This window comes from Ictalurus punctatus, chromosome 2 (genome assembly GCF_001660625.3).
Source record: "Ictalurus punctatus breed USDA103 chromosome 2, Coco_2.0, whole genome shotgun sequence".
NCBI classification, from domain to species: Eukaryota; Metazoa; Chordata; class Actinopteri; order Siluriformes; family Ictaluridae; genus Ictalurus; species Ictalurus punctatus.
The window spans coordinates 12,509,122-12,522,224 of NC_030417.2; the positions used below are offsets into that span (position 1 = coordinate 12,509,122).

The window sequence follows — 13,103 nt, forward strand, 5'->3', positions numbered from 1 at the left end:
CGCTCTCTCTGTATGTGCGTTTGCGCGTTTGAGTTCTGAGTGTTTATGGGATAGTTTCTGTTCTGCTTCATACGGAAAAGTTTTGATCTGTGTGTTTTACTTCTACAGCTAGCAGGTTTGCTAACATTAGGTAAAGTATTGTGGTCGCACCATATGATCAAGTTCGCAGTTTGAAGATCAAATTTATTGCAAACTGCCTCTTCGTTGACCTAAAAGGGGCTGGAGAAGCTCTTTACACTCTGTACAGTCATATCAGCCACACCAACACACACACACAACCGTTCAAGTTTTGTAGCATTGTCATCTTGTTATACACGGCTTCATCCTCCATTTTGAATAGAAACCTGCATTACACTGCCGCAGTGCCTACTGAGTAAACTCGATCCGTCCTGTAGCGCTCAGTTAACCGTTCCCACTCAAGCTGATAAAGTAACAGAACAGGCAGACGGGAGGCAAACTTCTGTGTTTTCCGAGGCTGGAAGACTGTCCAGGAAAGCGCTGACGGTTCACGATGCTTTTTTGAGACCGGGTTCAATGAGTAATTATCCTCCTGTCGAGACCGTAATAGTGAATCACGTCGTTCTGCTGCATCACTCTGCTGAGTGAATATACCGCAGATGACAACGTGAGAGCCATTAGCTCAACTTTCTTAATGACCGCCCACGACTGATCAGATCAGATCAATCTCTACACAATCAGAGCTACAGTACAACCCCCACCACCCCCCCTACCCCCACCCCCACCCACACGAATGTTTAAATCTATCCATCGGCTATTGTACTACAGCACTGATTCCGAACTGTCAGAACGTGTTGCTTGAGTAAAGCGCTAAAATAAAACATAACAGGGGCATGCTGGGATTGTTATTCATCCATCCATCCATCTTCTATACCGCTTAATCCTTTTCAGGGTCACGGGGAAACCTGGAGCCTATCCCAGGGAGCAAGGCGGGGTACACCTTGGACAGGGTGCCAATCCATCGCAGGGCACACTCACATACACACTCACACACCCATTCACACACTACGGACACTTTGGACACGCCAATCAGCCTACCATGCATGTCTTTGGACTGGGGGAGGAAACCCCCGCAGCATGGGGAGAACATGCAAACTCTGCACACACAGGCCCACGGTGGGAATTTATGCGAGGTGGATTATTTTCCACTAACAGCACATCTCGAAGTGTTTTATTCCTCTTCTGCTACAGTTTTGCCACCACGTTTCGAATTCCGTACAACAAATTACAGGCGGCTGCGCCTCAGGCGGTAGAGCGGCTTGTCCAGTAATCGTAGGGTTGGAGGTTCGATTCCTGGCCCACGTGACCGCACGTGCCGAAGTGTCCTTGAGCGAGACACTGAACCCCAAGTCGGTCCCGATGGCAAGTTATCACCTTGCGTGGCAGCTCTGCTACAGTTAGTGTCTTTCTCATAGAGCATGTTTGGTTTAGTCTACCCTTACGTGTTTATTAATACATTATCTAACAAACACGTACTCGCGTGTACTTAAGTTGGTCGTTATTTCCCGAGCGAATTCATACGACTCACGACGTAGTTAAGCTTAGCTCTTCATTCGTTCGTGATCAGTGCAAGTCATTATTAGTTCATATTTACAGTAAAGTAAGCAAGTATTAACTCGGGTATTAGCGCATGATTATTGTAAAGTAAGGGGGGGGGGTTGGGTGGGCAAACACGACAATAAATGCGACTATAAATAGATAAATACTGCGACACAAAGACAACGAGAAATGATGTAACATTATAAACTAGTGTGCTTTCGATCTGAGATGCATCACACCAACCCCGCTGTGTATTATTTTCATGTCCCAGAGTGCTTTATTGAATTTACAAGGCTATTAGAAGTCTGTTACTCTGTAAGGGTAAAATGCGATATGGGATCGTCTGTACTGTGTTTATTTGTTCTCTATTTTTTTTCCGCTTGCTTTTTCTACTCGTCACGTTTCTCTCTAAACGGCAAGTCATCCGGGTGCAATGTAATGTTTTGTTCGCGCAAGGGTAAAGCTCGACTAATAGCCGTCGCTGAACGCTAACCTCCCAGCAGGAGTGACAAGGAGGAATTTCAATGGAAGACATGCTATTGTTCCCTGACCTTTACACACACACCCACACACGGCAGGTGGTCTCACAAGTCTCCACTCAATCAGCATATGTACTCACACACACACACACACAATCCTGAACCACCTCAGTCTGATTCTCTAGCAGGTGGACTGATTTATTCATCCAATTATTAATGATCGGTTTCAATCGTTTACATTCGAAACCCAAACCCCGATTCACCTTTTCCGAACTCAGACGAACACGTTTTGTCCGTGCAGTCACATTTTGCCTATCCCAGGGACACGGGGTCTAAAGTAGGAATACACCTTGGATGGGAGTCTAATCAAATCAAAATGCACCGTTGTGCACACACTCAGTCACACACTCACGCACAACTTATTCATACTTTATAGAAAAGAAAAGAATTCAGATTCAACCCTTTCTCATTGAAACACTCAGACGCGATGTTGAGGAATTCCATTTGCCGGCTGCGACGTCCCTTATGATGATGTCAGAGTGGGCATTATGGCTGTTGACCAATCGGAGGCATCGTTTATAATGAAGCTCGGTAGAACGGCACGGTCGAGTTCTGATACGATCGTTATATTGGTTTGGTTCTACGACAGAAAAGTCTTCACCCTTAGCCTCAAGGGATCCCAAAAGAAGTCTCAGGGCAGAAAGGGATGTCGTTATTCTTTCCCTGTCAATCTGAGTGACACTAGCCAATCGTAGGCATCTGTGAGCTAGGGACGGGCGATGATACAGACTTAAAACTAAATCACGATATTTCATGTTCATATGACGATATGAAAATAATAACATTCAATAGTATCTTTTTGTTTAACGTACTTGTTTACACGTTCCCCTCATGCAACTTCTGGCTTTCCTCATGTCTTTGGTTAGAGTGGTAGAACAATTCTGATGTGTTTCCACCTTTTGTAGATGCAAGACCTTTTTATTATCCATCCATCCATCCATCTTCTACCGCTTTATCCTTTTCAGGGTCACGGGGGAACCTGGAGCCTATCCCAGGGAGCATCGGGCACAAGGCAGGGTACACCCTGGACAGGGTGCCAATACCTTTTTATTATTATTTTTTTCATGTATTTACAAATCACAGGTGTTTGATTCGCATCTCAATTCTGAAGGACCCTAGTTTGTGTTATGATGTACCGGAAACAAACTGTTTTGAGCATTCCTAATCACCCTGCCTCTCACTGTTTCTCTCTCTCGGTTCTTCTTCTTCTCTTATTATTATCTGGTAGGCTAGACATCTTGTAGGTCTTTAATCACTTAACCTACCTAATAGATGTTTCGATTTCATCTGTGACCTGTTTCAATTGATATCTATCATTCTTTATCAATATTTATGTGCGTATATATACAGTTGTGCCCAAAAGTTTGCATACCCCTTGCAGAATCTGCTAAATATTAATACTGTTACAAAATAAAAAATTTTGAAAAAATCCCATGTTGTTGTTTATTTAGTCCTGCCCTGAATCAGGTATTTCACATAACAGATGTTTACATATAGTCCACAAGACACAATAATAGATAAATTTACACAAACGAACCAGTTTAAAAGTTGACATACGCTTGATTATTAATACTGAGTGTCGTTACCTGGATGATCAGTGACTGTGTTTATGTTTTGTGATAGTTGTTCATGAGTCCCTTGTTTATCCTGAGCAGTTAAACTGCCCACTGTTCTTCAGAAAAATCCTCCAAGTCCTGCACATTCTTTACTTTTCCAGCATCTTCTGCATATTTGTCCCCTTTCCATCAGTGACTATATGATTAAGATCCATCTTTTCACACTAAGGACAACTGAGGTACTCGGACACGACTATTACAAAAGGTGCAAACATTCACTGATGCTCAAGAAGGCAACACGATACATTAAAAGCCAGGGGGGTGTAAACTTTTGAACAGGATGATCGGTGTAAATTGTTATTATTTTGTTTAAAGATCTTTTTTTTTTTCATTTAGTACTGTCTTTCAGACGCTGAATGTATAGTTTCATGTTGCGGTGAACATCCTGTTCAAAAGTTTACACCCCCCTGGATATTAATGTATCATGTGTGGAACGTTTGGGCACGACTATACTATGCTTTCTGTATCATTAAACTAAGAAGCTTTCACTGAACTGATGGAGTCGGTGTGACTTCTTCCTGGGCCCCAGACGAGAGGAAATCAGGCAGCACAGGGTCCAAATTCTGGTTCTGTGACTGGTATCAGACAAAGAACTTAACAGCATCTGATGTTCTGTATCTGTATTATAGGGGAAGCCCCTTTTTGTTTGAGGATTCATTCTTCCTCCTCGTCGTCTAGGGTTGGAACGCCGCCTTCCGCCGTGCTTGTTCTTGTTCACGTTGCGGTGTGTGAACACATCATCAACTATATCGTCAGTATCGCGGGACGACAAATTCTTAGCATGGGGGAGGAACTGTACCGGTATATCATGGACGATACGATAGGAATTGGAAAAATGACCAAGTCGGGAGCGTATTCCTGACAGCCTAAAAGCGTAACGTGACGAGACAATACACGGAGAAATAAACTGCTAATGCAGACAATAACATTTAAGAGAGTAATGGGAACTGACCGAACTTTCTTGGCAAAAAAACTTATAAAATCTTCAACTTTGACTGTAATGAGACGAGTCAAACAATGGGGTCACCAGCAGCAGTTCAAGAATGGAGACTAAACAATAAGCTCTCTGACACAACCACACACACACACAAAGACTCACATACATACACACACAAGCTAATTAGCATGCCAATAGTTTGACCTCGTTCCCCTGTCACAGATTACCACACAGTTCAGCCTCGCACTCGTTCATTCAGTAGCACTGAGCCGACTGGGTTTAGCTTAAATTCCACTGGAGTGCACCGAGATTCTCAAACACCCACACACACACACTCACACTTCAGCTAAACAGTTTGGTTTTGTTGTTAAAAACATAATAAAATAACTTACTAGAACGTCAGCTATCGATTGTAGCTGTGACTGACTGGGAGTAAGTGTGCGTATTACCCACAATGCAGTGCATGCAAGCACACGGCAGGTTTAAGACTGAGAAATGGCTACGAGTGGCGAGTGAGATGTTGGCTATGTTTCCCGTGATATAACGCTCAAGGTCATACGTCTTTATCACCCCAGTGTCCTGACTCTTCAGCTCAGAGCTGACTTACATGCGGCGCTAATCTCAGTCACTAATTAGCCTGTTATCTAGGAATCTAGTCCGAGAAATTTCTTGTAGTAACAGTTTTTTTTTTTTTTTTTTTTTGAGTGTGTGTTTGAAATGGTACCTGTGGTTACCATACATGTTTTCAATCAAATTAAGCTGTCTATTGCTTTTATATCACTTACTCACAATTTGCCTTATGTCTTGTGATTCTTGTTGTTTTTTTAATTACGAAAGATGCAAGTTGCCGTCGTCTTCTTACCGAGGTCCGCTTTGAAAGGACTGGTATCTATGTCATCAGGCCGTCAGACCGAGGACTGGATTTGTATTAGTTCTCATTGACACAGTAGTGTACCCGAGGCACAGGATCAAGATAACATCGTTCACATGATGCAAGCTTTACAAATTGCTGAGAATTAAAGCGATAATCAGAACAACCCCCGAACTGATGGGGAAGTGGAAAAAATATATCATTTCTATGTGTATGATGATCGTCGGAATTGGCTTGTAATGATGGGAATTATTTGCTCCAGATCCAGCAAGGGCAACAGCAGCTCTATACTAGGCTCTCGTGACTGCCACAGTTTGGAAGGAAGGGACATTTGAGATCACGCCATGGGTCTGAAAAGACTGAGGTGCTGCTAAAGCCTGGTTCACACTGCAGCGACAGACGCCGGCTAGCGCCGACAGTCACCAGCTTTTAAAAGTTGTCAGTTGGGAAACACAACCGTCACGTTACATTTTACACTTAAATTTATGGCGTTTGGTAGACGTTCTTATCCAGAGCGACTTAGATTTATCTCATTTATACAACTGAGCAGTTGAGGGTTAAGGGCCTTGCTCAAGGTACATTTTTACAGACAGTCAGAGTGGTTTAAAAAATAGATGATCCTTTGACCACGATCAAAATGTTACCGTTACTAGAGTCCTAATGTGCCTGAAAAGAGAACGAAGAGTGAAATAAAAGAGGCTGTGGGTGAAGCCTCGGGTGTTGCGACGTGAGAGACAGAACCGCAGACTGAGGATGTGCGGCGTGTTCATCATTTCAACGATGACTTCAGACGTCTACCAATTGTAGAGCTCATATAGTGAATGGCAATTGCGTTTGGTACACGCGTCCACGTTCACGATGTAGAGCTCCGGCCGCTCTTCCCATTGATCCGTTGGGAACTCCTCTTCTTTCTGATTCGTCCGGAAATCTGCCATCTCACCCACAACGACGATTCATCACGCCTAGTACATAGCGCATGGGCTTTCCTTTCTATGGAGTTTTCAGGGACGCTTGCTTGATCGTCACGGCAACGGTTCGTACCCGGGTCAGATTGCGTAAAAAAAAAAAAAATCATATCGTACTGCTCAGACATTCCACGCCCCCGATAAACGCCGATTGTACGTGGTCAGTCGGTGAAAACAAATGCAGACCAAACACCAACAGGGTCTGTTGGCATTGTCCGGCGTCTTAATGGACCGGGAAAAGCACACAGCTGATTACCACCACAATGTCCTTAAGCAATGGAGACAGGTAGTGCTTGTTGTTCTGGTGATAGTGGTGGCAAAGTGTGAAGACTTGTCATGACTTCCAATCCCAGTTGGACATTTTTGGACATTGTCCATTTGACCACGCTCCTCTGATGTGGCTCTGCTACATTAAGGATGCGAATGTGCGGAACACGGCGTCAGGCCTGACAGTTCACAGGGTGAGATCTGTAGGCTGAAGGTACTGCCGTTGGTATCTGCCTGACTTTCTCTCTACCCCCTAGCCTCCACTGGATGGTGACGGTATGTAGCAGGTGGGTGTGGTTTAGCATGTGTTTGAGGTGTGACAGCCTATATACCGTCTCACGTATATATTTATCCGATTTCTTGCTTTCCCACTCTTTGAACAGCGCGTACGTGACCGTAAGCGGCACAAAGCCAATGTCGAGCGAGCTGAGAAGTTACCGATTGTGTAGCGTGCCATGCGACACGAGCATGAATATAAACGCTCACGTACACTCTTACCTCGAATCTGCTGTGTGGGAGTGGCCTGCTGCCAAGATTGTTACAACCCAAGTGTTGGCTAAAGACAAATACCATTTTATATTTCGATTTTGGAACTGACTTCAAATAAAAGAGACAGTTCCACACACACACACACACACACACACACACACACACACACACACACACACACACAGACAGGACTAAAACAACAGAGCCTGCTTGTATGCCGCACCCGTTATCTCTCCCACTCTCTCTCTCTTACCCTAGGTGTCAGGACAGAGTGGTCCCTCCCTCCCTCTCTCATCCCTCCATCGTCCGTGGACATCCAGTGCTCGTCCTCCTCTTGCTCCAACAGGTGAGATCAAAATCCGCAGACGCACACACGCACGCTGCAGCCCACCTACTATGTATACACGCGCTCACAGCGTCTCACAGCTTACACACCCACACATACAAGAAAGCACATGCATACACGCTGCTCCATAGCTCACACGCCGTTACCAGGCACGTTCAAACACGCACACACACACACACACACACTGGATGCCAACGATCTACCAACAGTTGTTGAGTTCTGGCCACTCCTTCCTCTCTCTCTCTCGCTCTCTCTCTCTCACTCTCTCTATGTCACACTCGCACACTCTGCTGTTGCTAGGCAACTATTCAGCTGGGCCATCCCCTGATATCAACTGGAGCGTGTGAGCGTTCCAGTGCACACACTTACACACACGGTTCTCTGCTAAAGCTTGGACAGAGATGAGAGTTGAAGATGCCCAGCTTCACACATCTATATAGGTAGCTATAAGATGAAAACAACTGTGTTGATCAGTTATGTTCGAATATATCACATACTAAGGCTTTTAACACACTGTTTTAAAGTAAAACTCCACTGTGAGAAACACGACAATATATTTCTATTGAAATATTTATGAGCTCAGTGATTTGTTGGTTGGCGCTGGATTTTCGGTATTCCCGTTCGGGAATAGTTAGTGACATTGCTTGTTGAATCCTAAGGAATAATGTTCAGGTTTTTGCTGTGAGCTCCTAAATCCTGAATTATGGGAACGGCTCGGTTTGGCTAGTTCGAGATCTACAAGACGACAAGCACGCTGGCACTGCTGGTGGTTTTAGCCTGAAAGTTAGCCTGAAAGATCTGTTTGATGTGGAGTTGAGAGAGCTGGACAGACTAAAGGACTAAAGCGCTGCTGCATCACTGTCCTTGGGTAGAGATGAAGCGAGGGCTAAATCCCACAGGTGAAAGTGAAAACAGACCAGCATGAGCGGGGTAGGGCGTGGTGGCGTAGGTCCTGTTTACACTAGTGCGTTTTCATTTTGAAATGAAAACGATCCTCGTCCACACTGGCGTTTCCGCTGTGTTTCAGAAACGATCTCCGTCCACACCACACGGCCGAATACGCACATGGTCACATGATCATTCATGCACACTGGGCATGCGCATACAAGTGTAAACAGGAAGTTGGTTGCTAGTCACTGGCAAACCGGCGTCCCATGTTTTAGCTCACGCCGCTTGAAACGAGATTTGTTGCTGATTGCTCTACTCATAGCTCGCCTCTTGAGCATGTAGGCGGCTGCAGAATTATAAAATACAGAACTGAACCGCACAATGGCTGCTAAAAATGACGACAAAACCAGCAAAGCTCGATTTCCACCTCCGCCATGTGTGCACGGAGTTTACATGTTCTCCCCGTTCCTCGGGGGGTTTCCTCTGGGCACTCCGGTTTCCTCTCCCAGTCCAAAGACATGACGTGTAGACTGATTGGCATTTCCAAATTGTCCGTAGAGTGTGAATGTGTGTGCGATTGTGCCCTACGATGGGTTGGCACCCCGTCTATAGTGTCCCCCGCTCTCTGGGATAGGCTCCGGGCTTCCCCGCGACCCTGTTTTGGATAAGCGTTACAGAAAACGGATGGATGGATGGATAGACCAACGTGTTGATGAAAGACATTTAATACAACTCATTCGGGTTCACTATAAAACAAATGTTAAAATGTATTAAAACATCACTATATCAATTATACTACTGTGGTGTCTTAACGACTAAAACTAGGACCATAATCCCCGGTAAGGCTACACCCTCCCCAGTGAGAACTCAAAGGATTTCCTGTCATTAGGAGATGAATGTAACCCTGTGTTCACACAGCAGCCATTATTTTGCCTAATGTCCATCCAAAACACTAAGGGTTGGTGGCTAGTAGGCGTTCTTGACATTACTCCTGGTTGCCATGGTTGAACTGGTAGAGCTAGTGCAATCTAGTCTACAAGTCTGAAATATTCCTCTCTATGTGCACGTTTTATTTTCCAGCACTCAATAATCTCTGAGGTCTTAATCCCTTCACAGTCAAAACTAGTTACAGTATACGCCAATCAAAGTTGCAATGCGCGACAATTTTGTTGAAGTCATTGCTGAGTCAGGGAAGGGAAAAGTACTCGAACGAACTGAAATTCATCTGGAATTTTCTGACTATACATCCTAAACCCCATTTCAGGTACATCCTACACCTCGGGTGATACATTATACGTCATCATGCTCCAACAGTAAAAACATTCCGACCCCAAGGTCAGCTCGACACGTCATAGACGAGCAGGAGCACGCAAATCGGCTCGAAAAACACGATAAACAGACCTGATAACCAAAAACAACAACAACAAATCAACAGAGAACCCAGATTGCGTAATACAAATACACACCCCAGACGTGAGTGTTCAGTTTTACACACTGTCTCACACAGCGATCGATCTGCAACTTATACGAGGCTCAAACCGAACCTTTCCATAAATAAAAACACGGCAAAGAATTGAGGTGGTGCATCTTACATGCCGGAGGAAAGCACATGGCACTTTAAGGCTGCTATTAGTTGGAACAGCAGAGAGACAAAGAGGAGCCATTTCTCATTCTCCATCCCACACTGCATCAGTTCTGCCCTAGTTTCCAATTTCCCATCATTCCCAGGAGCTCAGTGCAAACACACTCACCCATACACACACACACTTACTGTACATGGAGGGCTGTTAGAACATTGATGCAAATTGTAGGGAAAGAGAAGGTGAAGGACAGAGAGATAGAGAGAATACAGACGGAACAAAAGAAGGAATGAGAGGAAGAGGAACAGCGATAGACAGACGGACTGATATTCCAATGCAGTTCCAGAGACTTGTAGAATATATGCCAGAGCACATTGAAGTTATTCTGGAGGCAGGCAGACAGACAGACAGACAGATAGACAGACAGATAGACAGACAGACAGAGACAGATAGACAGTCAGATGGATAGATAGCTAGATAGGCAGACAAACAGATAGATTTACAGTCAGACAGACTGACTGACAGACAGATATATCATTAGATAGATAGACAGACAGACAGATAGACAGACAGACAGATAGACAGACAGACAGATAGACAGACAGACAGACAGATAGCGCTGAAGCTGGGCGTGATGGAGTGAAGCTACAGAGAGGTGTTATTTCAGTGCAGGTGTGGTTCAGCGATAGCACTTCCTGTTCACACATCGAAAATAACCACACACACCAGACCTACACACAAACACACACACACACACACACAAAGAGTCACCACGCGAGGTATGATCTTCACACACATGCAGGACACCATTAACTCTACTGTCCGTGTATCACTATTGCCATTTGGATTAACTATAAATGTGTTACTCTGTAGTGTGTGGACGGATGGTTAGAGAGTGACTGATCCTCAGGGCTTTAATCTCTCCATAAAGAGAGAGCGAGAGAGCGAGAGAGAGAGACACATACACACACACACACACACACACACACACAGCCCTGCAGTAGGCTCTCTTTGTACTCTCAATGTCGGTGAAGGTCATGATAAATTCATTTGTATCTTCTCAGCTCCATCTGAGTCTCTACAGCTGATTTTTACACACACTACAGACAAAGCATGTTTATATTTAAACGAACGCGCACTAAAGACTGAAGGCTCAAGTGAATTCTGAGAGCTCGGAATTTCTTTAACATTTCAAATCCTTTCATATTTTGTAAACAGCACGAACATCCAGTGCATGTACTACACTTTACACTATAGTCTAATACATTACAGGCAATGAGCTGCCGACCTGAGGTCAATATGTATGCAGGGAAAGTGATGTGTATTCAGAGATGCATTATACAGCTGCTGAAATCGATTTTCTGTGCTCCACATTTAAATGCAAATTGCCTGCATGCAGTTCACGCCTGCAAGGTTGCCAGATTTTTCTTCAGCAGAAGCGTTTCCATACCATTTGCCTTTAAAAATAAGCACTTGCCTTTAAACTCGCCCCAAAATCATCCGAGGTAAGACATGCAAACTAAAGGAAATGAGGAAATAGTGTTTTTTTTCCCCCCTGTGTTGTCAAATGTAATATGATGTAACATAAAAGCAAGAGAATACTAATAAAAAAGGCTAATACGATAATACATGAATGAGAAGATGGCCCTAATTCTAGTCCTAATTGTTTAATCACATTAATCGATTTGTTTAGCGAATCTTTACAATACGGCTTCCTCCCTCATTATTAAGCAGCTTATAAAATAGCACTTGATCCAGCACGTCCTATTATTCTGCGTTTTGGATTATGTTTTTATATCATGCTCTAGCAGTTAACAGCGCGCACTGTGCAATTTGACGAAGACACGAGACACGAAATACCCTAGGTCATGAAATTGTCATGTACAACGGATATAAAATGCAGACCATGGATTCAGCAGTCGGATGAAACCAAGATGATGTGAAGAAAATCCTACAGAAAGAGCCGGTCTTTATTTGGGGTTAAGGTGAATAATTTCACTGATGACAGCTGTATGATAATTACTTTTGAACAGGAGACTGAATGTGATTGGTTCATTCTGAACACAGCCACATCCCCAATTATAAAAGGGTGTGCACACTTATGCAACTAGGTTATTGAAAGTTTTTTTGCTTGTTTGTTTCTCCTTTTTTCCCTAAAAAAAAAAGCTTCTGATTGTTCTCTTTTTCGCAATTTCACATTAAAGGCTGGAAAAGTTGATAATGATAATAATGAGTCTTTCATGATCACACATACAGTGAAATTCTTTTCTTCGCAGTTCCGACATGATATATCTTGGTATCTTTTTTTTTTTTTTTTTAACAGGGGTGTGTAGACTTTTCATATCCATTGTATGTGTGTGATGTAGACTATTTAATTTGCTATTTTGATGTGTTGAATTAATAAAATAAGGCAACAATAAGTTGTTTCTAAGGTTTGAAGGATAAGCTGACCGAACACTCATCTGCTAAACTCAGCTCATTTGAAGTGTTCCTAAATTTATGCACAAATCATTTACTTTTCAAGATAAGTGGTGTCTCAGATGAAAAATTCAATAGCCTTTTACATGACATTCATTTACAGAATAAACCAATTTACTCTGAGCATGCTTTCCAGAAGATACCGCCCTGTAGACCAAAGAGTCATGATGTGCTTTATTATCTCTAAACTAGTAGTTAATGTTCTTATACAGTGTACGTATTATTATTATTATTATTTTTTTAGGCTCCCTAGTGAGCACTGAGTGCAGTAAGTAGGGTATATAAAACTTGTTCATGTAGACATGGAGTCTGAAACCGTTTGGGATTCATAAACATGGCCAACGTGCATCATTAAGATTGCCGTGATGTCATAATGCGGGGACTCTCTTAATCAACTAGTCAACTACAGTGGTGCTTTAACGTTTGCGAACGCGTTAGAGTTTTCTATATATCTGCGTAAATATGACATCAGATTTTTGCACAAGTCCTAAAAGCAGACCAAGAGATCCCAATTAATCAAATGAGACAAAAATATTATACTTGGTCACTTATTTATTAAGGAAAATTATC

The 13,103-nt window shown here is 43.4% G+C and overlaps 1 protein-coding gene and 1 long non-coding RNA gene across 3 annotated transcripts in view; one reads left to right on the forward strand and one right to left on the reverse strand.

The window, feature by feature from the left end:
• LOC128635341 (uncharacterized) overlaps positions 1–13,103 on the forward strand; it is a 69,132-nt gene that overhangs the window by 40,111 nt on the left and 15,918 nt on the right. Inside the window, exon 2 of the long non-coding RNA XR_008398318.1 lies at positions 7,500–7,587. This is a non-coding gene — a long non-coding RNA (uncharacterized LOC128635341). The remainder of the gene's footprint in view (positions 1–7,499; positions 7,588–13,103) is intronic.
• Positions 1–13,103, reverse strand: part of rab11fip4a (RAB11 family interacting protein 4 (class II) a) — a 49,572-nt gene that overhangs the window by 22,517 nt on the left and 13,952 nt on the right. The window contains exon 1 of one of the 2 annotated variants that reach the window (XM_017484298.3): positions 7,495–7,777. The exons of the other annotated variant lie outside the window; for it this stretch is intronic. Within the exon in view, the coding sequence (XP_017339787.1) occupies positions 7,495–7,557 (63 nt within the window). The 5' untranslated portion in view covers positions 7,558–7,777. Of the gene's footprint in view, positions 1–7,494; positions 7,778–13,103 lie in introns of those variants that run through there. 2 annotated transcript variants of the gene reach the window in all.